Below are 24,848 nucleotides of genomic sequence, written 5' to 3'. Positions count from 1 at the left end.
TATCCAATACCATTTAATTTTGTAATTTTCTTTTTCAGTTTGTTGTTTTAGGCTAGTAGAATCAAGCTATTATATAAGAGAGAAGGAGCAAATGGTACATTTGCATAGGGGTCGCGGTAGGAGATTCTTGATAAAAACTGAGCACATCTTTATTTCTAATTACAAATTTTGAAAGCATAAATTTCTTTAGAAGACCTAAATTGTTATTGCAACAAATTTTAGAAATTTTAAAATTATTTCTTTTCATCAGAATGGTAACTTTTTTTCCTTTCTTGCTTCAATTTTTCAGGTGTCACAAGCTGTGCTATGGTCAACTATCTTTAATAGTTGACCATAATAGTTGCAAAAGACAAAAAGTGTTTGAAATATCGATGAAAACATCAAAAATAAGAATACTAGTGTCTTGTAGTTCCTAATTTTTCATAAATTTTTTTCTAATATAATTTTTTAGAAATAGAAATCTTAATCCCAAAACAGTTTTTAACAATATTCTTAGATACTAGCAGTATATTTTTCAAATTATCTCTTTTATTGTATAATGATTTCTTTCAAATTCTGGATGTATCAATGTAAAATTGCAATGAGTTTAGAAAAATCATACAAGGTAAAGAGCAAGTTTTAATTATTTTAATTTGCTTTCTGTTCTTAAACAATTTTATAATAATATCAATCAACAATCTTATGAAAATTAGATTTTTAAAACTATCTTATAAAAATTATAGTAATTTTTAAGGAAGCCTGAAATTTTTGAAGTGGTAGAAGGAAAGGACTTAGTTTTAAAGGTAAATAAGGGTACTTGTACCTTCACAATTGACTAGAACACTTGTTTTAGGATATTACTATGAGATAAGCTAAGTTACTGTACTGTATTACCGTGAGATATTCAACCTCAATTTCATAAATTATTTAACGCTTTATTCAAACAAAGATTAAAATTATCTGAAAAAATTCAGATTTGTGTTCTACCAAATTTTTGAAGATGAGACTTAAATGAATAAAGATTTACACGAGTTTACAAATGATTAAACTTGAAAGAAATACATAGCACATTTTATACAACATATATTTAATTTAAATAATACAAAGAGTAATATAACATGAAATTTACAAAGAACATTTCAAAAAAAGATAAATATTTGCTAAGAGTACATTAAATTATACATAGAAAAGTTTTCTATTTACAATGATTTTTTTTAGATTCAATATACAGATTTGAAATCTATGAAAATCTGTCAGTAAAAAAAAGTTTATATATTGCATGTTTTTTATATTGCATTGTCATTTTTGCATGAAAACTACAAGCAATTAGAAGTAAGATTGCTAGGTTGATGCTTGGGCTTTTTATTATCGTAGGTTAATTCTTCTCACGATCGAAAGCAGAAATATTTTAATCATATAGTATTGTTTTGCTGTAGTTAATTTTATTTATTAATATTTATACAACAAATACATCAGAAAAAGAATTAATAAACAAATATTTTACCAAAATAATTATTTATTTATTTTTTATGATAGCAAATGGGAGCCAACATAATTATGTTTGTAGCTAGATACTTTATTTACGTCACACTAGAGCTGCACAATGGGCCATTGGCAACGGTTTGAAAAACATTCCTAGGGATGATCCGAAGATATACCATCACAATTTTAATTCTCTGTAGAGGGCATTCGTGAATTATATTTAGAAATAAGTCTACTTTGGAAGGTATTAGCCTCTTAAATATATCAAGACTTTCATTTTCTGAAAGGGTGATTTATATAACAAATAACAACAACAACAAAAAAAAAATTTTCCAAAAAAAAATTTTCAAAATACCAAGAACGAAATCTATGAATTTTTCCTCCTCTCGCATTTTCTCATTAAAGAAACATTAGAAATTGCCAGAGTTATCTATTTTACAGATCTAGTTCTGATTGTTAATATTTTACTAATCAACTAGTATAGTTTAGCAGATGCTTTAGCAGTATTTTTTTTAAATCTTTTTTCCAACTTATGAAATTTATTATATCTTAAACTATAATTTATTCAACAATTTTGAACATTTTATTCCTAAAAGTATCAGTCTTTAATAATTACAACATAATTGTGTTTTAATATATTTTAAGAAAATTAATTATTATTAAAAAATGATAAGAGTCATATTTCGATGTTTGTTTACATTTACTTTTATGAGAAAAAATCGATTTCACAGACTTGCTAAAATCCCAACACACCACTCTAGTAAACTTTATAAAATATAATATAGTATTTATAGAATAAATTAAAATTTTTTATCCATAGCATTATTTGAATAATTTGGAATGTATCAGCTTAACTTTCAGTGTTACAAGTAGTAAGAAAACCAGTTTTTTGTAAGACTTCTATTCCACCATGAAGAGTACAAACATGACTGTATCCTTGACGCACAAGTTTTGTCGCAAACTAAAAAAAAAGAAGAAAAAGAAATAGTTTTTTCTTGTTTTACTCTCCTTTCTATTGACTTCAGTTAATCTTAACAGTATTTTCAAAGTTTCATTTTAAGTTAGTCTTAAGAGTATATTCAAAGAAAAATATTATTTCAACATTTTTACAGCATTGCAGGATAAACTATCTGATAAGAATCTTTGTCTGAAATATTAGTATTATACAATATTAGTGAAGCATACTAAATTATAAATATCGAATATATGCAGCTATCAACTAATAGAAAACTTAAAAATTGAACTTGAAAGCTTTTAAGAAACATTGTTTATAAAAGACCTATAATTCATATTTTCTCCACATGCCATAAAATGTCCTATATTCTGAAAACCCTTCATCCGACTGATTTTTTTATTTCTTTTTATATATTTCTCATTCAGCTTTTATTCATTACTTACCAAAAATTAAATTTATTTAAAACAAGATTCTTTTTCAATTATTTATCTAATGAATCACATATTTTATTACAATGCAATCACGAATGTAGAGAACAGGCAACATCACTTTTTACAAAGGACTACAATCTGGAGGAATTTCAACAGAAATTTAATTTGACAGTGATTGGGAATATGGAGATAGGACATCATTTATATTCTTATTATTGAGGATTAGATGATTTTTTATTCAATTACACATTATTCTAATCAAATGTTTTCAAATATCAAAAAAAAAAATTATAATAATAATTATTATTACAAGCATTCATTCGTATTCTAAAATTATGAACTATTTATGAAAATAGCAAGAATAATAATCAAATTTTGAAATCAAAAGATATTATTTCAGAATTATTTAAATAAATTTGAAGGTACAAAAAGTTTATAATTAAATTTGCTAAGGAATATATAAAAAAAAAAGTGTAGAATCGTAGGCTCAAGTTAGTTAACTGTTTTTCTACTTTATTACTTATTGCTGTTTTTATAAAATTCTTTGAGAAAGCTAGACTATTACTGCATGCAAGTACTTTACTATACTTGCATGCGATAATAGTAATAACATGACAAATTTTTTTTTTTAATGTAAAATATTTATACTTCAATTAGATTTGGTGTGTATGATTGCCTAGCGCTTGTTTCTTCCAATCTATTGCAGAAGCAAAGTACATTGGGAAAAATTAATACATATATTTAAAGATTTATTTTCAACTAAATATGAAGCAAAAGAACAAACCTGAAGAAGAAAGATTATACATAAGATACCAGTTTAATAATATTACTAAAAAAATATGTTTAAATGTACCTCAGAAGCTAATTTATTTGTGTTACTACTAACAACTGTAATGATTTTTCCTTTATAGCTTCGAATAATCGGACTGTCCACTATACCGTCAGATGTGAATGCAGATGAGAAAGGAATGTTGATGCTATTTGGCAGAGCTCCTTTGCTATATCTAGATACTATTAAGAATAGAACTATTCATGCAACACTGAAAGCAATAAAGTATATATTTACATTCTTAAAACATTGTAAATTTTGAGTTATTACATTTTTCTACATAAAATTGATTAGAAACAGGAAGTGGCATGTATAGAAACGCTGGACCTTTTTGCTTAAAAAGACATTTTCTATCTACTCTCAAGAAATAATATTTAGCTATTAGGTAATGGTCATTTGAATGTAATAAAAATTTTATTTCAATTTTTCTTGTGTTTAATTTGGTAAGAAAAACTTTAAAAGAAAAAAAAGAAAATTATGCTCATTTTAAGTGCTTTAGGAAAAATGTGTTGTTGTTAACCCCTTGCCTGTGGAATATATTTAGGAAAAATGTGCCAAACATGGAGTTTTTTTTTCTTTAAATTTGTTTGCTATCATCATCAAAATGCTAGAAATAGATTTTTTTCAAACACTAAATTTTGAATGAAATGACTACTATATTTAATATTTTAACATATATGGGAAATGCTAATGGATTACAGAAATAATAACTCAAATTACAGCAAATCAAATTAAATAAATTTGAGGATAAATATAATAAATTAATACAGCAATATTATCTATTTCAACTGCCATGAATTCTATGTCTCTCAGATTCCTTTGAACGGCAAAATCACAAAAATCTGACAAATAACTTGAAACTGCAAAATCACAAAAATCTGACAAATAACTTGAAACTGCCAAATTTTTCAGGGGAAATTTAAAATCAAATATCGCCATCAAATAGGAAAGTGGTAAATTACTAATTATAGGGTGAACTGAGTTCAGGCTTCACGAAATTGAAGTACTGATATTTCTCTTGCCCGAGCTCAGGTTGGGCATTCCAAAATCAGTGCATTTCTGTTGCGTGAACTGAGTTCGGGCATCACAGGCAAGGGGTTAAAAACAATTAGTAATTTTACTCCCTTTCTGAATTGTTCATGCCTATAATTTCAGACATTACTCATAAAAATAAAAAAAATTATAAATGTAAAATACTGTACCTTTCGGAGAAAATAACAACTATGGTTTTAAAATTGCTTGGTAAAAAAAAAACTACAAAACTTATTACTATTTATTTGTTGCAATGATAATCAATTATTAATAAATACAAAGATGTTTAACCAAATATACAATGGATAAACACTATATACTAAACATTGTTTTAGGTGCACATACCACTGCAGTTAAACAGAAATAGCAAATCCCTGAAGAAGATCGAGAGTTGAATAATAATAATAAAAAAATAAAAAAACAATGGAAAGTGGCAAACCAAATGCAAAAGGGGAGAACGAAATTAGGAAGAAAAAAAATAGAGATAAATAACAGAAATTTTAGCCCTAACATTTTTGTGTAATAAAAAAGCATAATTATAGAAAGTTACAGATACAATTTTTATTCTTGAACTATTTTTAAAATTGGTAATATAAAATTTTTTTTCCTTCCAGTATTTATTTTCCTCTTAAAATATTACCTGTTAGGGTAGTTTTGATTGATTAAAGATTGTTTAACATTATCTATGAATCAGTAGCAATTTATAAGAATAGAAATCTTAATATCTTTGTCACTCTTTCCTCTAGAACACTTCCATACTTTTTTTGAATTGCTACTATCTAATGTATTTTAATTTCAAAAAACATATATTAGATTGCCACACCTTATAGCAAGAACAAAAACAGATATTTTGTAATGTCTGTTTTTTTTAGATCTTAGAAAAAAATTTCGGCATATTATCCAAATGGATCAATAATCTGCATTATTAAATGCATTACTTCTTTAACAGATAATTTGTACGCAATATATCAGAATTAATGGTGCACCAGAAAAGTCTGAAACCCAAAATTTGTTGTAAGTTCCCTGAATTGATTAAACTGGCATTTTTTTTTATATTTTTCAATAGGAAATAATTCAGGATTTCTGTACTTTTTCCTCACCAAGTAGAGAAAGGTGATCATATGTAATAGAATACGGCAACTTTCCAATTTATCAAACAAACTTATTTTGTTGAGATGTACCCTTTTTTATACATTACTCGGCTAGAAAACATTACTCGGACCTAGAAAAAGAATTTTCCTATTTGGTACCCAGATTTTGTCCTTAGTCGCAAGACCTGGTACTGGGTACCCAGACCCGGCAAATTTTTATGGGTATCCGGAGACGAATAATATTCAACCATGTTTGATGCTGCCATATTCTGATTTATAGTAACAGTGGAATCCACTTTAATTAGCAAGACTGGAGCTCTGAGTCTTGAAACATGTTACCACCTTATAGATTATAACTTTCAAAGAATATTTGATTTTCAGTTAATTTGCATAACACAAATTTTTTAATATTAATAATGGGTCATGATAAACAAAATTTCATCATTTATTGAAAACTTAAAAATTGAATTTTCAGAAAAGCATAAAACATTGCTAATACAGTGAAACCCCGATTTTACGTTTTCGGTCGGACTAGCGATAAAAAACGCTCGAGGCGGAATAACGTAAAATCGGGATTAAGAAAAATCTATGCATATTTTTAAAAATTGACACCTACCAGTTAAATTAATGGAAAAGATTAGTAATTTTCACTTCCTCTTTGTTTTTAGCTACAATTTCATCTACAACTCGTTCAATACTAACATTTTATTGCAAATTTGCTTCTTGATTTACATTTGCAAGTAAAAATTGTTTTAGAGTTTTTATGCTTTGCAGTTTTTATGCTTGTTACCTACCCCTCTATTGTCAAATGGAACAGAAAGAATGCAAGAATTGCTACATACAGCTGAAAAGCAAGTTTTTCATGTTCAAAAAATTGGGGAAAAGTTTGTGTGAGAGTTGTAGAATAAAAAAAAATTAATTTGACCTGCTGGTAGAAAAACGCATCAAGCGGGTTTTCATAAAAGGGGTAACGCAAAATCCGGGATTTTTTAACATTATCGGTATGGGAAATTTTCACGGATCAGCAGAAAATGACGCAGGAAGCGGGATAACGTACGAAACGGACAACGTAAAATCGGGGTTCCACTGTATATCAAAAATATGATAAATAAATTGACAATAAAGGATTAATATGAACTCTTGCAAGTGTAATTTTCACTTTTTCTGCAAAAGCATAACTTTTGGAAAAATGATTCTTCACTAACTCATTCTCAAGTTGTGAAATGTTAACATAATTAACTTATAACTTATTACTATTAACTTATAACTTATTTTTTGTGCCCTCATTTTTATAGTTAAAAGTTAAATTACAAGCATTTTTAAAATTTGTATTGAAAATGAACATTAATTACTTTTTTAACAGCAAGTAGCAAATAAAACTGGTGCATTTTTAAATGAAAAGGATACTCATCATTTGGTCGAATGTCAATCACCAATAACTTTATGCTTTGTGATCTGGCTCTGGTTTTAGAATCTGGTAAAATATCTAATAAGTCTAAGAGATCTTCAGCAGAAATTCTCGGACATGTTTCAGATATAAGCTCATGTAATGGGATTGGTTTCATAGTCTGAAAAACACATTAATAAATTAATACAGATAGGTTTCCAAAATGTGAGCAGCATCAAAATTAAGGCTCAGAGTTGGTTGGGTTTAACAGTACAATTTTCACACACTGAGCTCAAATTCAAAAAAGTCAAACAATGCAATTTAACAATGTGAGTCCAATGCAGTACCAAATAGTTAAAAATAAGAAACAAAAACAGTTAACATCGGCACCTTAGGGTACTGTATTTTATCTGAAGAAAGTAAGCCCTCTAAAAGGCTAGTAGATTATGACATTATGACCAGTAGTAGATTGGAAAATTTTTTAAAATTTTATTTTGTTTGGAAACTAAATTCAGAAAATTAAATTATTCTCTTTCATGCAATATTTTAAATTAGATTTTAAAAAAAGTGATTGCTTTAACCAGACATGGGTGGCCCTTGGAAAGTTACAGGTTAAACATAAGGATAAAATGAAGTAATAAGTAGCATTAAAAATATAATAATGATAACATTAGATTTATTTTATAAATTTTTAAGTACCGTCATTCGGGGCTACTTTGTGCAAATTCGAATTTGGCATTTTTCAAGTGCTGCTATTCAGTATTATGTTTATTTCACGTTAAAAATGTGTGGAATTTGAAGATAGAAGTCTCTTCTATTACTACAAACATTTTTTCGAATTTTAAAACAATCTCAGAGTGTGTTTCGTTCATCCAATGCCAACAACTTTCCGAGGACGTCGGATGTCGAAAAGTGTGTGTGGAAACTTTAGCTGTGAAATGCAAAGACGTTAATAAAAAAATTGTCGTAAGTACAAAATTTTTTATTTATATATTAATAAACAATTATATCATGTGAGCGTTAAAAAAATTTGAATATTAATAACAAATAAATGGAAAATGAAAAAAAATGCATTTTGGGGCTACTTTGTGCAAAGTTTCATTCGTTTTTTTTTTCGACAGAAAAATGGTCAGACGTTATAAAAAAATACCTGGAACGAAAAACTACCGTGATTACACTTTAGAAAAGCTGCAACAATGTGTGCAAGCAGTTGTTGGTGGTATGTCGATTGCAGAAGCTTCTCGGAAGTACAAAATCCACAGAAATACTATCTCTAATAAAATTCACAAGAAACACGTGAAACTTCCTGGTAAACTATTATTTTTCTTCTACAAAGATTTTTCTAATGATTTAATCAAACGATTTAACACATAAAAATATATTTTAGAGGACATCGGGTAATTTTGACAGAAACTGAAGAGCAAGTTCTGTCATGTTCATTCAAGGATGTTATATTCAAATTTAACAATATTATAAATGTTAATGAATATGTAATAATTATTATTTTTAAAATTTCATCCATTTCAATGTTTAAAAATGTATATGGTTTTCTTTTGTTTAAACTCAAATGTTTTGAAATAAACATTCTTTTTAAGAAAAAAATTCTTCAAAAAAATGGTTTTTTAATGCTGAAAATTATTTTGAAACTAATATCTTTACATATCTTGATGTTTTTGTCTTTAAAATGTCAACAATTAACTTTTTTAACAATTTTATATCAATATTTTACTAAAAACATGATTATTAAACTGAATTCCTATCGCTGCACAAAGTAGCCCCATTTGGGGGCTACTTTGTGCAAGGTATGTTTTGACTTATAACTCGTAAATATTACATACAAATAATGCCAATATTTATCAAATTCACTCGTCTGAGTCCAGTTATGAATATAATATCGATAAATTTTACTAAAGTTTGAATTAACATAGTTCTTTTACATGTCAAAGTTCAAAAACTGCGAAATCCTGCACAAAGTAGCCCCGAATGACGGTACAACATTAAAGTTACAAGAACAAGATTAACTCAACTGATACATAGGCACAATTCCACTAATATAAAATTAAAGATAAATTCCTGTTATATACAGATACAAAATGTTTCACAAATTTCCATTTGTTAGCCTGGTCCCATCCTTTGATCTATTAATTTTCATCGTGGAAAAACCTGTTCACATAGGCTCTCAGCCATGGGTACTTTTTTCAGCAAAATAAGCTCTGTCGACATCGCTTAGCTCCATGTCTAAAAATTTTAACTTCAAATGTTTGTCTTTCTGGAGTTTGATCAACTTCTGACTAGTTTTTAAAGTCTAACTATAAGAATGCCACATTTGCTTATTGGACAATATGAATAATAATTTTTTTTTTTCCAACTGTGGTTATAAAATTTTCAGCTTTCCAGGCATATGCCAACATATACTCTTGACAAAAGTAGAAGATTTCAATTGAACATATTACAACTCAGAGAATTATTATTCTGTATTTTTTATAGAGTAAGAAAATATCATTATACAAAAATTTATTGTTATTTAATTATAGATATATAAAAAACTGTCAGATATTTTCACAATTCGTGAAAAAAGTATTTCAAATTAAAGTATGATATAATCAATTTTGATACCTTAAGATAGAGAATCACAATTGATTTTTTAAGTTCTATGTCACTCACACTTGTATAGGATAAGATATAAAATCACAATAAAACAGTTTTTTGAACCATAAAGGTATATATATGGTAATTCTATAAGAAATTGTTCATAAGTTCAAACTTTTTTATTATGATTTTGTCATACTAACTTTAAGTTTTTTTGCACTGCAAAGACATTTCAACAAATAACAACACTAATAACTTGAATTTTTCGGAACTTATTTTTTATTAACTGAAACTGTATATGATCAGAGAAATAAGATTTTTTTTTTTAAATAATTCTTTTTCAACTTAATGAGAATCTGTTTGGAAATTTCAAACTTTTAGGGTTAATTTTACATTATGCACTTCAATACCACGAAATCGACACTTCTTAAAACTTCTTTTGAAAATCTTAAAACCCTTTTCCTATACGCTTTTATAAGCAAATTGATCATACAGATACATCAAAAATTGACATGATACATCAAAAAAGCAGGTTATAATTAGAAAATTACTTAATTTGCTTAAAATACTTAACACAACACACATAAGAGATTTTAACACAAAATTATTTAATTTACATATTTATACGGAAAAATAATATTTCTAAACAAGATGTAGCTAATCTTAATTAAGACATTAAATATCAATTCTTAAGTTTACTTCCTTAATTTATAGGCTCCTAAACTCTTGTTTAATATCGCTAACATTTCCTCCAAAAAATAATATATATATAATAAATAAATTAGCTTCTACAAATTTAAAAAATTACAGTTTGAAAAAAAAAAGCTTTTTTTTCTTCTTTTTAATTGCTTGCTGAAAAATTACGCATGTACATAAAAATGATTACAATCGCAACACAAAAGTTAACTAATACTTGAGCTATAAAATACACACCAGACCAGAATCTGCCACACTATCGGCCTTTGAAAACTTAGTGTTTGATTCAAAACGTTTTTTTTGTTTAGGATTAGGACTTTCATGCATCCTGTATGTTATACTTTTTGGTGTACTACAAAAAACTTTAATTGAGTCTTGGACACAACGCTGGATGTCAATTTCTAAAAATAGGAAAAGATAAGAAAATAAGAAGTAGAAAGCTATAATAAAAACAAGAAAAAATAGATAATAATTTTAAAACAGTAATAAAGTCGGTCATTAGTTGACTGTGAAATATAGATGCATTACAGACAGTGAAATAGATATGTATAACTTTATAGCAATATACCCCTTTCAAAAACTATTTTTAATATGTTATATTCCATTAATTTTTGCATTTTCTCTCATCATATCTTCTACCATTATAAATGTAAATGGTTTTTTTTTAGAAACAATATTTGAAATGATGTTATGCAAAAAAGAATTAAGAATAAGAAAATGTAAGATAATTTATTCAAGAGAATTTAGGAAAAAAGCATAATGAAACTTTTTAAAACATACCAAAAAGTTACTAATTTAAAGATTCCAGAACATCGTCTGCATCAAAATCAATAACACTAACAGTGTCGTCATATGGATCCCACATTGCAATGGATTCAAACTTATCCTCATCTGCTGAACCCCATAAAAGATCATCTTCATCCAAAGAATTTGAAATTCCTTATTTTTTTTAAAGATTTTATAAAACTTGAATACACATTTTGCCACTCGTCCAGTATCATTTAACAAATGTCTATTGGAGCGGCACAAACACAGCATTTGTTAATGCATCTTTGAGAGGGTGCTTTTAATAGAGGGCAAATGCATCCTACCCAGAACAATGTGAAATATTTTTAACTTGAGAAAATTTTGTACATTTGTTAATTTTTTATTTGTTATTAATTAGAAATTTTTATAATCGGTATTTTCAATAGTCAACTTATAAACATGTACCAGAAATTTGCTAGCCTGTAATGAAAAATAGGTCGACTTCCGGGATATACGGTACACTGGGATATATGGTAGTTCATTTTAGTTATATATTTAGCTAAATTTTTTCATACCAATTAACAATAAAAACTAAATAAACTAAGTGAAGAACTAAATTTAAAAAGTGGTATTAGTTATAAGAACTCTTAGAAAATAATGAACACTTCTTTCATCAGAGTTTGAAGTTATTCAAATAAAAATTGACTAATTGAAATTTTTTATAATTTGATATTTTTAACACAGATAAAAAAAGTACTTATAAAGCATTAAGACAACTTCTTTGGTTAAGTTTATAAAAAAAATTCTATTAATAAGTTAAATATGAAAAAAACAAATTAAACCTAATATTACCTGGCATATCAGAAAACATCAGAATGCAGTCATTAAAACTGTAAGACAATAAATTATTCTTTAATTGTTTTAGTATAGCAACACCAATGCAGAGTGGGAAAGATGCATGTCCTAATAACAAAGTATCCCACAGATGAAAGATTTTATGAAGAGGAAACACATCTAAAAACAGGAAAATTATATGGTATAGGTATACATATTATATATATATACAGGATGCCAGAACTAAGTAAAATTTAAAAAGTGGAGACCAATATTTCTTGATAATGTCAAAACGTTTAATTTCTCTTTACTTTTAGTTTTTAAATATATATTGGTAGATAGGACTTAGTAGAGTCAATTTGTATCTTCAAAATTACTCTACCACTTTTTAAATTTTTCCCGGCTATACCCACCATTATATAAGTTAAAAAATTTATCCTTCTTGCCTTTATTGTACTATATATATACAAGATTTATAAGTTAAAAAATATAGAGAAAATATGGAAAAAGATATAAAGATTTTTAAAGAAGAAGAAAATTAAAAGATTTTTCTTTTATCCTTTTTTGTCTTTATCGTGTGTGCTTGTGTATACATCTATCTATATCTATATATATATATATATACATATATATATAAGGGGATTAAGTCCCCTGTTCACTGCCGCTCACCAACCCCGATGATTGCTTCGCAATAATTGTCGTTTCTTGGCAGAAAACAGTTTTTTTACCTACGTTAAAATTATTCATGTAACATATATGTGATGAAAAGAATTCTGTTTGCTTACGCTTCTGTCTCCACTTCCCATGTCCAAATATTATTATCTATTTTTTCTAAGTAATCATTTTTTAAAATAACATTTATATTGTTCTAACATTATATTGTTCAAACAATTTTGATGAGTTCAAAACCATAATTTAATATTTTCGCTTACCAAAGAGGCGGATAAATTAAATACAATTTTTGCTTGCTTCTCATCGTACGTGAAGTTGATCATTAAGTTTTAAATCATTTAACAGATCTCTTTAACTGTAATTTATAACAGTATATAATGTTTTTTGCACAAAAATAATTATTGTAAAATGGTTAATAATATTAGACCACCTTTCTAAACAACTTTATCTTAAAATGTACCGCATAATTACATTATAATAATAATAAAATAAAATAAATTAATTCTCTTAGTTTTAAACTCTAGAATTCAAAGCTTAATAATAGCAGTAAAGGAAAATAAATTTAAATTAGAGATACACAAATACTTATAGAAAAACAAAACTTTTACAACTTTTATTAATTTTATGCTGATGACAACTAAAACAATATGGAAATGAATTAGGAAAAACTGGATCCTACCACGTGATTTTCCGGCCAATAAAAATGCTCGGACAACAATAGATAACTGTCACGTTGTCATTAGACATACTCAAAACAAAATAAAAATCACAATAAGCTATAGGTAGTAAGTTTAGTTGTAACATTTCAGCAGGCAGCATTATTAAAAATTATTACCACGCATGCATTCTCAATTTTGATTGGCTGCTTTGTGCGTTACTAACCGCAAGCCTTCTGTGATTGGCTACATGTTATCATTTCACTCTCTTCTTATAATATATATATATATATATATATATATATATACATATATATACAGGGTGGTCCCGAATTCATGGTACAAACTTTAATGGTAGGTACAGGACATTGTAACAATGATTTATTGTATAGGAATGTATAGTCGCAAGTGACGCGGTGAGGCGTAAACAGGGGAAATAAAAGGAAAGAGAAATGGAGTGATCGGTTGGTATCATTGCCGGTAGAGGGCAGTAGTGTGCAGTTTGGTGCTCGATGGATTGGGCGTGGTGGACCAATCCCTTGGCCACCCCGATCTCCCGATTTATCGAGCCTCGATTACTTTTTATGGGGACATCTAAAGCATCTTGTTTTTGAGACTCCAGTTGACTCAGATGAGGATCTCGTCGCTCGCATATCTGTAGCTGCTGCAGGTGTGCGTGAAATACCATGCATCTTTGAACGTGTACGCCAATGGCTCCACCGACGCTGTCAAGCATGTATCGCTTCTGGTGGACGCAATTTTGAACACTTACTGTAAACATGACACTTGTCAACAACGCTTTCAATAAAATCTTTGTTTTTCCTTTCGGCCGTTATTTCTTCTGTTTACGCCTCACCGCGTCACTTGCGACTATACATTCCTATACAATAAATCATTGTTACAATGTCCTGTACTTACCATTAAAGTTTGTACCATGAATTCGGGACCACCCTGTATATATATATATATATATATATATATATACATACACATATATATATGTAAAATGATGCAGTCGGACCAAGCAGGAAAACAGACACAGGATTTTAATGAAAGCTTAGTATATTTTATTACGTGACTCTTTGTTGAGTCGCAAGAGAAAAGTGTGTAGTTCACTCCATGGGCAATCAGTCTTTCTGGTAGGGAAAATCTTGCAGAAAATCCGAAAATATCTCTATTTAAATCAAAATATTGAATTTCGTAATACTCACGTGTATACATAGTGAGAAACCATGGTATTGCATACAACTAAAAAATAAATATAACTTTGTTATTTATTTAATAACAATCAAAATAAAATTATCATCTTTGAACATTTTCCTAATATTGTTCTATAAGTAAACAAAAATAGAATGAACACTATTTTTTCTAATCCTTTGAAGATATTTTATACACTTTGCATTCATGCTTATTTTTTTTGAAGAAAGAATTTTTGATTTCAGAAATTTCTTGCATAAAAAAAAGAGAGGCAATTGTTTAAACAAGAGGTTACATAAGAATATTTCATGCATCTTTAAATTACTATTATTATTCTTAAAAAAACTGTTTGAAGTTTTAGTACCGAAAATAGCACATTGTATTTTCAAATATGCTCAAAACATGGCTTTTTTACAAACTGGGATTACGAGAAGTTGCACTTGAAAATTAAGTATAAATTTCGTTAACTATCTATTGTGTCTGTATTAAGAAGTGTAGACTTATACATTTATATAGCTTTTTATTTCTTCTTAGTTGCTTAAACCAATGAGTTGGCTTAATAAATAAATCAGTAGAGAAAAACCTCTGATAAAAGCCTTTACTTTTTTGAAAATACCAGAAAATTATTAATACATCAATTATAAACCAACCACGAATAATGGATTTTAACACTTAAAATTACCGAACTATTCCAAAATAACATTTAGAATAGGAGAATAATTCACCTCAGGTATGAATGCAATGCTATCCAGATGATTTGTTAACTCAGGATCATGAAATGCGATTAGATGGGAAAATTTAGCAAGGTACTCTGTAAAAAAATCAAAAATAAATATTTTCTCAAAAGAAATAAAAAATAATAGCTCTAAAAAGAAATAAAACTTTACTTTAAGAATGAACTATAAAATTCAGTAAATAACAAAAAAGACAAGATAAGATACAGAAGATCTGCATAATGGAATTCTATAAATCACAATTCTCTATTAACCAGACTAGCTTTGGGTGTGTAAACAATGAAATTTGCAATTAAGAAATTTCTATAAACAATTGTGAACTAGTAAAAAAAAAACAACAAACAAATGCGAAATTTTTGAACACTCTGAAATTGAGTGTGTGGTTCTTGGCGGTAGTAATCATTTTTGCGATACGGGGGGGAAATGCTATTGCTACTATTATGGAAGAGATATGATAACAGCACAAATTTTTTATTAAAAATGGGACTCATTGTAACTTCTTCAATAAATGACATATTTTATTCGACTTGTATATTCTCTTCTAGAACTATTTATTTAAAGAGACTATTTATTTGCAGTATAAAATAGATAAATAACTACTTAAATATAAAATAAAGAAATAATACTGAAAAGTCTCTGTAAGGTCATAAGATTTAGTTATTCAGGATGGTTTTGATAAGCATTTGCTTGAAAATTTCTTTACCACTATTTCTAAATTATATAAAATGTTATCTTATCTTTGACACTCAAACTGATGGAATAGATGTAAAAAGAGGCTCCCTATTCAAATTGTTATGCGTACATTAGTTCTATAACACATACATAGTATCCAACAAAGAATAGGGTATACTTTGTGCCACGTAGAATAACACAAAGAATAAAATGAATAAAGCACAAATGAAATTACAAAAAATGGATATACACTGCTGGACAATTGCTAAGGATGGAACACAAATGGCTGCATAGTGCATAAAAAATTAACCAATAGGAACAAATTCTAAAAAGGATATAACAAGGGGGATAAGAAACAGGTGTGAAGGGATTTGGTGGAAACCCCAGGGTTCAACAAATTAAATTAAAATTGACTGTACTTTCATTTGTGCTTTATTCACGTTTCTCTTTGCTTTCGTCTACATATATAGTGTAAATGTACAAAGTATACATAATATAGCTAAAGCATAATAGCACTAGTTATACTATAACATCTAATATAGATATATAGATGCTTTAGTTAATAGAAATATCAAAATACCTTGAATAACAGCAGAATTATCTTTCAGGAAGAAATTATACAAATACTTGGGAATGAATGATGCAAAACAAGCATATGCTAATGCTGAAAAAAAAATCATTCAATCAACATAAAAGAAAATGTAAGAAAAAAAGATAAATAAATATTTGATAAGGAGAAAAATTTTTAACTTGATTTTAAGAGTTGTCTCTTCAAAAAATTATCACAATTATTTGTAAAATATAAAGACATTTTAAGTAACTATCATTTTAATAAGCCTTCCTTTAAAAGAATAAAAATAGTGATAGAATTTTAAAAAAATTGAAGTTATGTTAAGGGGTCACAGTACCCAAAAAATGACAAAAATACCAAATTTTTTTTTATTGCTTATAATAAAACTTCAAAGTATTTCAGATGTATAGAAAAAAATTCATCTCTCTATCTACATTTTTAAAAAAGTTATGAATGATTTTAAATTGTTCTAATACAGAAACTTGCCCAGCAGTCTGACTTTAAAGTGCTTTTTCGCATAGATGATAATTTTGTGTCTTAATCTTAATTAAATCCCTAAGGATTTTTTTCTATTTAAGATAAAGCTTTGAAGTAAACTTTTTTTATCTTGAGTATAATACACTTATTTAAACTGTGCATGGAATAAGCATTTTATGAGGTATTAAAATTTTTACGGCATGTTATATATACCTATCATGAATTTTTACTCTTTTTTTTCTTCTTTTTTACAAAATAATCTATAAAAAATATTCTAATTGATATATCAACAAATGAATGCACAAAATTGTTAATATAAATATTGCAAGCACTATGAAAAAAACTTTTTTTGAAAATATGTTAAAATAAAAAAGCCTTAGGGATTTAAAAATTTAGAATTTTTTCAACTTTTTTTAAAATTTAGAAAAAATTAAACAGTTTAATCATTTTTTGAAGATAAATTATTGATTATAACTTAAATGAGCATGTAAAGCATCCTCAAAATGAATGATCATACCTTTATTTTAAAAAATTGTTGCAAAGGTACTGTGACCCCTTAAAGAATAAATTTAAATAAAAAAGACAGACAGGACTTTCTAACATTGTAACATTTGGTGCTTTTCTATAATGCAACGAAAAATGTGAGTTTTTGACATATGGTTTTAGGATAGTTTTTACTGCATATAGTGATTGCTTCACAGTGAACACATATTTTTCTGACAGTTTATATGGAGCACAAGTTTTGTGCCTAATTCTATTTAATCTTAAGAATTGTTCAAATTCTTCAGAAACTATCTTTGTCAATATTGTTTCAGTACACATATGAATAATGGCATTCAATTTAACCACTCCAAGTGTCCCGCATGGAGTTATTGTAAAAGTTGCCTTTGAAATTTATTCGGAACACAAACCCTTGAACCATAAAGTATGTGATTTCCTTCTAGAGGGTACTTTTCTAAATTACCTCCTTTCCCTTTAAAATCACAACCTCTTTTTAGAGAGTCTAGAATTGGACTTAACTCTTCGTCAGTCAAAGTAGCTTTCGCCAAATCTTTAAGGATCCTAATACAAAGCCTCTATTTAAGATAACTGAGCTGGAAAAAGAGTTGTTTTACCTTTGAGTTCTAATGGTTCTGATTCAACTGGGAGCCTGGACGAAAAGTCTGCATTTCCATGATGCTGAGTGCCCCAATATACTAATCAAATCTGCAAAATGATTGCAGTCATTTCATAGCAGTCAGAATGAGAAGGCTTTTTTGCAACTAAACATGGTTACTAGCGCCTTAAGGTCTGCAATAAGGGTAAATCGCCAACCCTTTAAATAAAGATGGAATTTTTCACAGCCTAAATGATAAAAAGAGTTTCTTTATCAACCTGTGACTGATTCTTTTCTGTATTTGATAAAGTTCTGGATGCAAATGCTGTGGTTCTCTTAGTTCTATCAGGTTAAACATGTAAAGAACTGGTCCAATTTCAACAGGGGACACATCCGAAGCTAATGTTAAGGGTACTGACAGGTCACAATCAATTAATACTTGCTTCGAATAAATCTCTTTTTTCCCCCTTTATATATAAGTTATACTTTCAAATGAATTTTGCCACTTTTTTTTACCACTCCCATTCAACTCTTTGAGTTAACGAGCTATCTTATTTAAAGGATTAGCAACTGTAGAAAGATTTAAATAAAACCAGTCATAAAAATTCACTACACCTAAAAAACTTTTAAAACTAAATACTGTTCGGAACTAGTGTATTAACTATTGCTGAATTTTCTCATCGATTTTGTACAATATCTTTGCATCAATTTTGTGCCCCAAAAAAAATTTATTTCATTTATTTAAGAAAAATTTGCTTTTAGATAAATTTAATTTTAATCCATGTTCTTTAAATTTTCTGAAAAATTTTTTTTAATGCCTTTAAATGCAACAGGGTTGTCACTCAAATCTAGAGGGGGAAAAATCTCCGTGTTTTCCTTGTACATATTTTACACAATATCTTCAGAAGAAATAAAAAATGCAAATTTTGAAATTAAATTACCTTCATTATTGAAATTTAATGCCAAAAATGGTGCACACAAAGAATCCAGTCCTTGCCAGTATACATACTGAGGGTGGCTCACAACCCATGCTTTAAGAATTCGCTTAAATTTTAGATGCCCTGCAGGAGAAGATAGCAATTCATCATATTGATGGCATCGAGGGATATCAACTTCAATCTAGAAAATGAAAACATTTAAAATAGCATAGTGATACAGTACTTAACAGTATTATTCCATAAAAAATAAGATTTTTTTTTAGCTACCTGGCGGTCAGTTGGTGTTGGAGTTTCTTTATCTATACTATCATATATGCTTTGAATATCACCCTATATAACAAAGAAATAAAAATCATAATTATCATAAATGAAGGAAAAATCACAAAAATGACCATAACTTAAAAAATTACAAAATGAAATGAATAAATCAGATATGTCAGTTTAGAATAGAAAAAGCACATTTAGTATGAAGTATTATCACCTTTAGCAGCAATACAGTTATGTGTGATGTTTTCAATTATGCAGTCTATCAGTTGCCAAGTGTGGCAAGGGTTTGAGAAGGAGGATTGAGAGCAGCTACATCTCTTCCTAAAGCACCCCAAAAATGCTCAAAAAGATTCAAGTCTGGTGATCGAGCTGGCCACTTATGTGCTGAATTATTTGCTTATGAAAGTAATCATCCACAATGCAAGCCCTACACAGTGTTGCTTTATTGTCCTGTAGCACAAAATAATCACTTATTGTACCAGCATAAGGACACACAAGGATGTTATATATATACATGTGACCATTCATAGTTCCAAGCGTAAAGATATGCAGGTCTGTGTATCCACCCAAAGAGATACTACCCCACACACAGATACTGTCTTCTTGGTATGAATTTCATTCAAGGATATTTCATGGATGATATTGGGTTCCAGGTTCTCTCCAAATCAAACAATGTTACTATCCCATAAGAGGCTAAATCTAAACTCATCAGAGAAGCTGAACTCAACAGCCCTCCATTGGTCAGGCATGCAAACATGTTGCTATGCTCAGCTCCAACGTTCCCTTATGAGTGTGGCAACCAAATTACTGGTCGCATAGCGAACCAACCATGTTTATGAAGCCTTCTACGCATTGCAAACGCTGACATCAATCTTCCGGTGTCTGCCCTAAGATTGGATCTGAGCTGACTCACAGTTGTAGTTTTAATTCTTTGTGCACATAGCAATAAATATTGGTCACCGGCGATCATCATAGAATTTGGTCTTCCTCGACTGAACTTTTTAAATGCCTAACCTTTGGTTAGAAATTGTTGCCAAAGTCTATGAACCACAAAAAGACTCACATTTAGCCATCTGACCAATTCTATCTCACTTTGTCCTACCTTTCTTCCAACAGATCTCCATAGCAATTCTTCAGACAAATGATACCTGAAGATCATTGTTACAAATTAGCTATCTCAAATTTTTAATTTCAGAAACATAGTAGAATTCACAGGCTTGCGATCACACATACAATTTTATGCTCATTGCAGATGATATCATTCCCTCACAGCGCCACTAATTTACATTTTGAAATTTTACTCAGCAACTCGTATTTGATAACATATTCAGATTTGATTAGGATTGGCAATTTTTGGGAGATTGCTATTTTTGTAATTTTTCCTCAATTTATTTACCAATATATTTTTACTGAAAACAAGCTTTTATTATTGAAAACATTAAATTTAAATTAAATTTTAAACCAGTTAAGTATAATGCTTTATGCTTATTTGGTTTTAATTTACAATTGCATAATACTAAAAACATAAATTTTTTATTTGAAACTTTAAAATGAACAATTTGAAAATAAATGTAAAGCAATTTCTTTTGAAAATGAAGTATAATAAATTATGTTATTCATCATTTAAAATTAATGTTCTTTCAATAGCAATTCAGCGAAATAGTTTATGCATCTTTAAAACTGTAAGAATAAAATGTCAAGAAAATGATAATCTGTTTCTCACTTATATTTTTGTAAACAAATAAGACAAACAAATAAAGTTGAAAATGTAACATAGCAAATACATTAAATATATGAAAGTAATATGACAAATATACCACCTCAATGTCCAAGAGAGTGGCCCAAATCCAAGGACGATACAAAGGGGGTACATCAATCTTAGCTTCTTGAAGCATTTGAGTCCTCTTATATGGATATCCTTCAAGTAGCTTTTTAAAAAGAACTATACGATGAAGCTAAATTAAAATAAATTTGCTAAACTAAACTTGCTTAAATAATTTATAATAAAAATTTATTCAGGCAAAACAATTAACTTATGTTTCTTTTTTAATAAAATTCAGTGTTAAACCTCTTTTTGAAAATGAACTAAAAGTGTTTCCTTTTGCAAAGAAGAAACTAACGTTTTTAAGCACAAAGATTATGACAGGACCAGATCCATTCACAATGCTGTGTATTCATTAATAAATTAACGATTGGGGAAAAAAGATTTAAATTTCATAACAACTGACATCAAACTAAAAATCAAAACAGAAGCCTTAAATTTAAAAGGAATTTTTCCTCCTTATCTAAACACAATAACTGAAACTTAATTTTTCTGAGAGTTCTATGAATAGTTAAAGTTAAGGCAAGCAATCAGAGAGAAATATAATTAAATTTAAACATATGCATTAACCAGTCAATCATCTGGATAGCATTCAACAAAACAGCAACTTCTAGCAATATATTGTAAGTGTGTAAATTTTCAGTAAAAAAATCAATTTATCAAGAAATAATGTAACAGATAATGTAAAACTAAACTATAATCTATGCATTATAAAAATTGCTAAGGACTCAGAGGTGTTTGAATGAAGATCATCAGAAATCAAGATAAAGAAAAACCAAAGCTACAATGACAATATATATATGCATAAAAAAAAAAATTAAGGTTGGTTAATTTAGCTCAAAGATGGCTCTCTTTTCTTTAATACCTGTCACATAAGCTGTAAAAAATAATTTCATGAATTAAAAAGTTTTGCATATTCTTCAACATTTAAGTTCCTTGGCAATACTACTGAAAAAAATAATAAAACTGAACTGAAGCAGACAGTTTCAAAACAAGAAGTCCTAATTATATTTTTCAGATTGCAGCAACTCCTCAAATTTTATTTAGAAAAGCCTGTTTTTCGTGTGTGGTTCTGCAGTTTTAAATATCTTCTGTACTCATTAATTAACAAAGTTAAAATTAGGCCCTTGAACTATTAAACTCACATTTTAGTATGTGAATATTTGATCATTAGATTAAAATTGATTTTAATTTTGAAGGAAAAAATAAACAAAACACGACCTAGTTTTGAATTCAATAGAATATAGTTAAGAAATTGTTAAATTTATAAAAATTCATGATTTATATAAAATTGGGCACAAAAACATACTTTTTAAAATGCAATTCAGAACAATTATTGTAAGGACAGAAAGATAAGTTGAGCAAACATGACCAGAAATGGAGAATAATAAACATCCCTGATGAATATTGGTTTCTTAATTCTTCAGACATTAATACAGAAGAGTCCCGATAATCCGAGCCCCGGTTATCCGAGTTTCCGCTTTAACCGAGCTATCAAATATTTTAAGGACTTTTTTGTTCTAGTTTATTTTTTATTTTTAAAAATGCCGCCAAAAATAAATCTGAATTTTATCTTCCAAACACTCGGGAAAACAAAATCTAACAACTTGATCCCATGAAATGATCGTTAATATCGTCAATAATGAAAATGAACCTAGCGAAGATGATGAAGACAGTGACGATGAAAATCAATATATAAAAATCTCTCACGCAGATGAACTTAAAGCTGTCGAAAATGCTACTGAATACATAGAACAACAAAAAGAGGCGACACCAGACTTCCTGTTATCCCTAAAAAATGGTGAAACATTGCTGCAGAAAAGCACCAAAGTTATGTAAAACAAAAAACGATTAAGGACTTTTTTTAAGTAAAAACTCTTTAATTCTCACAAAGTATACTTTTTAAGTTTTTTCAAGTAAGTTTTTTAATAATAATAGGAATTGTATGTGGTATACTCGTATAAATTTCATATTTCTTAAATATATTACATTTATACCAACTCTTTTTCTTTCTTTTTTTATACTCTTCGTTTTAACCGAGTTTTTCAGTTATCCGAGTTAGTCGTGGTCCACATTAACTCGGATAATCGGGACTCTACTGTATATTATGTTATTATATATGTGAATAAACGAAACTATATCAAAGTAACATTAAATTGTTTTATAAATAACAAGTTACATTATAAAAAACAATTTTGGAGTGAAATATCCAATATAAGTATGTGAGCTACATGGAGAGACCTAACATTGAGTTTACTACAAAAGGCGACAGATTTATATCTGATTTGCAAATTATAAATACTGTTACTGTTAAAAAAGTGAGTGAGATACATCTTTGATGCAAACATTTAGGGCATATTATGTATTGTATATTGTACCAATAACTATAACTTATTCTAAGGCACAGCACAACATAAAAATGGGTAATCAGCTAATTCCTATCTTGAAAATAGAAGATATTTCAAAACAGAAATATTTACTTCAAACTTTTTCAAATCTATAATTCTAGGAAAATAAAAACTTTAAACATAGCATCAAACAAAGTGTTTATTATTACCTGGTACTCAACATCTTTTTCTTTAATGATAATAGGAAGCTTTGATGTTTCTTTAAGTGTTGAAAGACATGATGCAAGAGTAATGCCATTCAAACTAAAGTAATAATATAAAATTAAAATTACTGTTAATAAAATTCTAAAGCATTTTTATCCAAACTTCTTATTTGTATTTACAAAAATGCCCTTATCCTTTTAGTTACACCAGAAACAGTTTTTAAGGTTAATATTTGACACATTTCAAATTAACATTTGTGCTACAAGAATTTTTTTTATCAAACTTTCTATCCTACTGCCCAAACTCAGATTTATAATTACACAGACTTACAATTAATAAATGAAATGTTTAATACAAAAATAATGGGTCTAAAAGTTAAAGTATCATAAGTTAAGCTCAATTGAAAAGTAAAAGAAGTTTTTAATATAAAAGCAAAAATAATTAAGCTTGAATAATCTTACTTCTATTGAAGTAATCATACAATATTTTAAACTGGCTAACTAAATTTTTGGAGCAAAACATTTTGGATAATACGTAAATTGAATCCCAAATAGTTATACTAATTTTAAAATAACTTCACATGTTCTTTTTACCTTTTTCAAACTACTAATTGTACCAAATTTTGAGGACAGCGTGCAAAAAATAAATAAATAAAACATCCTAAATAACTTTTAATCTAATGATTGGTTAATATTAGCGTAATTCATGGGTGTAACCTCAAATATGTATACTAATTAGTCCATACAATATTTTAAGTTATAAACTTATAGATAAAAACATACTTTTTTGGAATTAACATAAATTTTTTTGTCAGATTTGGATTTCGGACCCTCAAAAAATCTGGGAGAATAAATAAGCTGGAAAATTTAGTCTCTATAGATAGAAGTAGGTGGTAGGACAGCAGTTAAAAATTTGGGCCAATTTATGACAATTTATTTTTTTGTATACTTCGTTAAATCTCGAGAACTTTTTAAGCAATTTGAAAAATTTTGCACACAATTATAAAAGCTGTTTATTCAAAAATAATTATATGTTAAAGTGTTTCTTTAAATAATTATTTATTACTGTATTTAATTATACAGTGAGCTCTCGCTATTACGATATCCGATACAACAATAACTCCCTCTATTACGATAATGTTT

The 24,848-nt window shown here is 27.9% G+C and overlaps 1 protein-coding gene across 3 annotated transcripts in view; it reads right to left on the bottom strand.

Moving 5' to 3' along the window:
- Positions 1 to 1,049: 1,049 nt before the first annotated feature.
- Positions 1,050 to 24,848, bottom strand: part of LOC107446630 (TBC domain-containing protein kinase-like protein) — a 50,100-nt gene continuing 26,301 nt past the window's right edge. Inside the window, exons 14-25 of one of the 3 annotated variants that reach the window (XM_016061322.5) lie at positions 23,712 to 23,805; positions 21,153 to 21,287; positions 19,333 to 19,395; positions 19,069 to 19,246; positions 16,564 to 16,647; positions 15,303 to 15,388; positions 14,592 to 14,628; positions 12,071 to 12,232; positions 10,709 to 10,872; positions 7,207 to 7,367; positions 3,701 to 3,851; positions 1,050 to 2,422 (exon numbers count right to left, since the gene is read on the bottom strand). In XM_016061322.5, the coding sequence (XP_015916808.3) occupies positions 2,312 to 2,422; positions 3,701 to 3,851; positions 7,207 to 7,367; positions 10,709 to 10,872; positions 12,071 to 12,232; positions 14,592 to 14,628; positions 15,303 to 15,388; positions 16,564 to 16,647; positions 19,069 to 19,246; positions 19,333 to 19,395; positions 21,153 to 21,287; positions 23,712 to 23,805 (1,426 nt within the window). In that variant the 3' untranslated portion in view covers positions 1,050 to 2,311. Of the gene's footprint in view, positions 2,423 to 3,700; positions 3,888 to 7,151; positions 7,368 to 10,708; positions 10,873 to 12,070; positions 12,233 to 14,591; positions 14,629 to 15,302; positions 15,389 to 16,563; positions 16,648 to 19,068; positions 19,247 to 19,332; positions 19,396 to 21,152; positions 21,288 to 23,711; positions 23,806 to 24,848 lie in introns of those variants that run through there. The other 2 variants (XM_071179149.2, XR_015432535.1) reach the window with 2 other exon arrangements.

The sequence above is a fragment of the Parasteatoda tepidariorum genome, chromosome 3 (assembly GCF_982258835.1).
Source record: "Parasteatoda tepidariorum strain Cologne lab strain chromosome 3, Ptep-v5.0, whole genome shotgun sequence".
Lineage (NCBI taxonomy): Eukaryota > Metazoa > Arthropoda > Arachnida > Araneae > Theridiidae > Parasteatoda > Parasteatoda tepidariorum.
The sequence above is the reverse complement of the archived record's forward strand: the minus strand, read 5'-3'. Positions and strand labels throughout refer to the sequence as shown.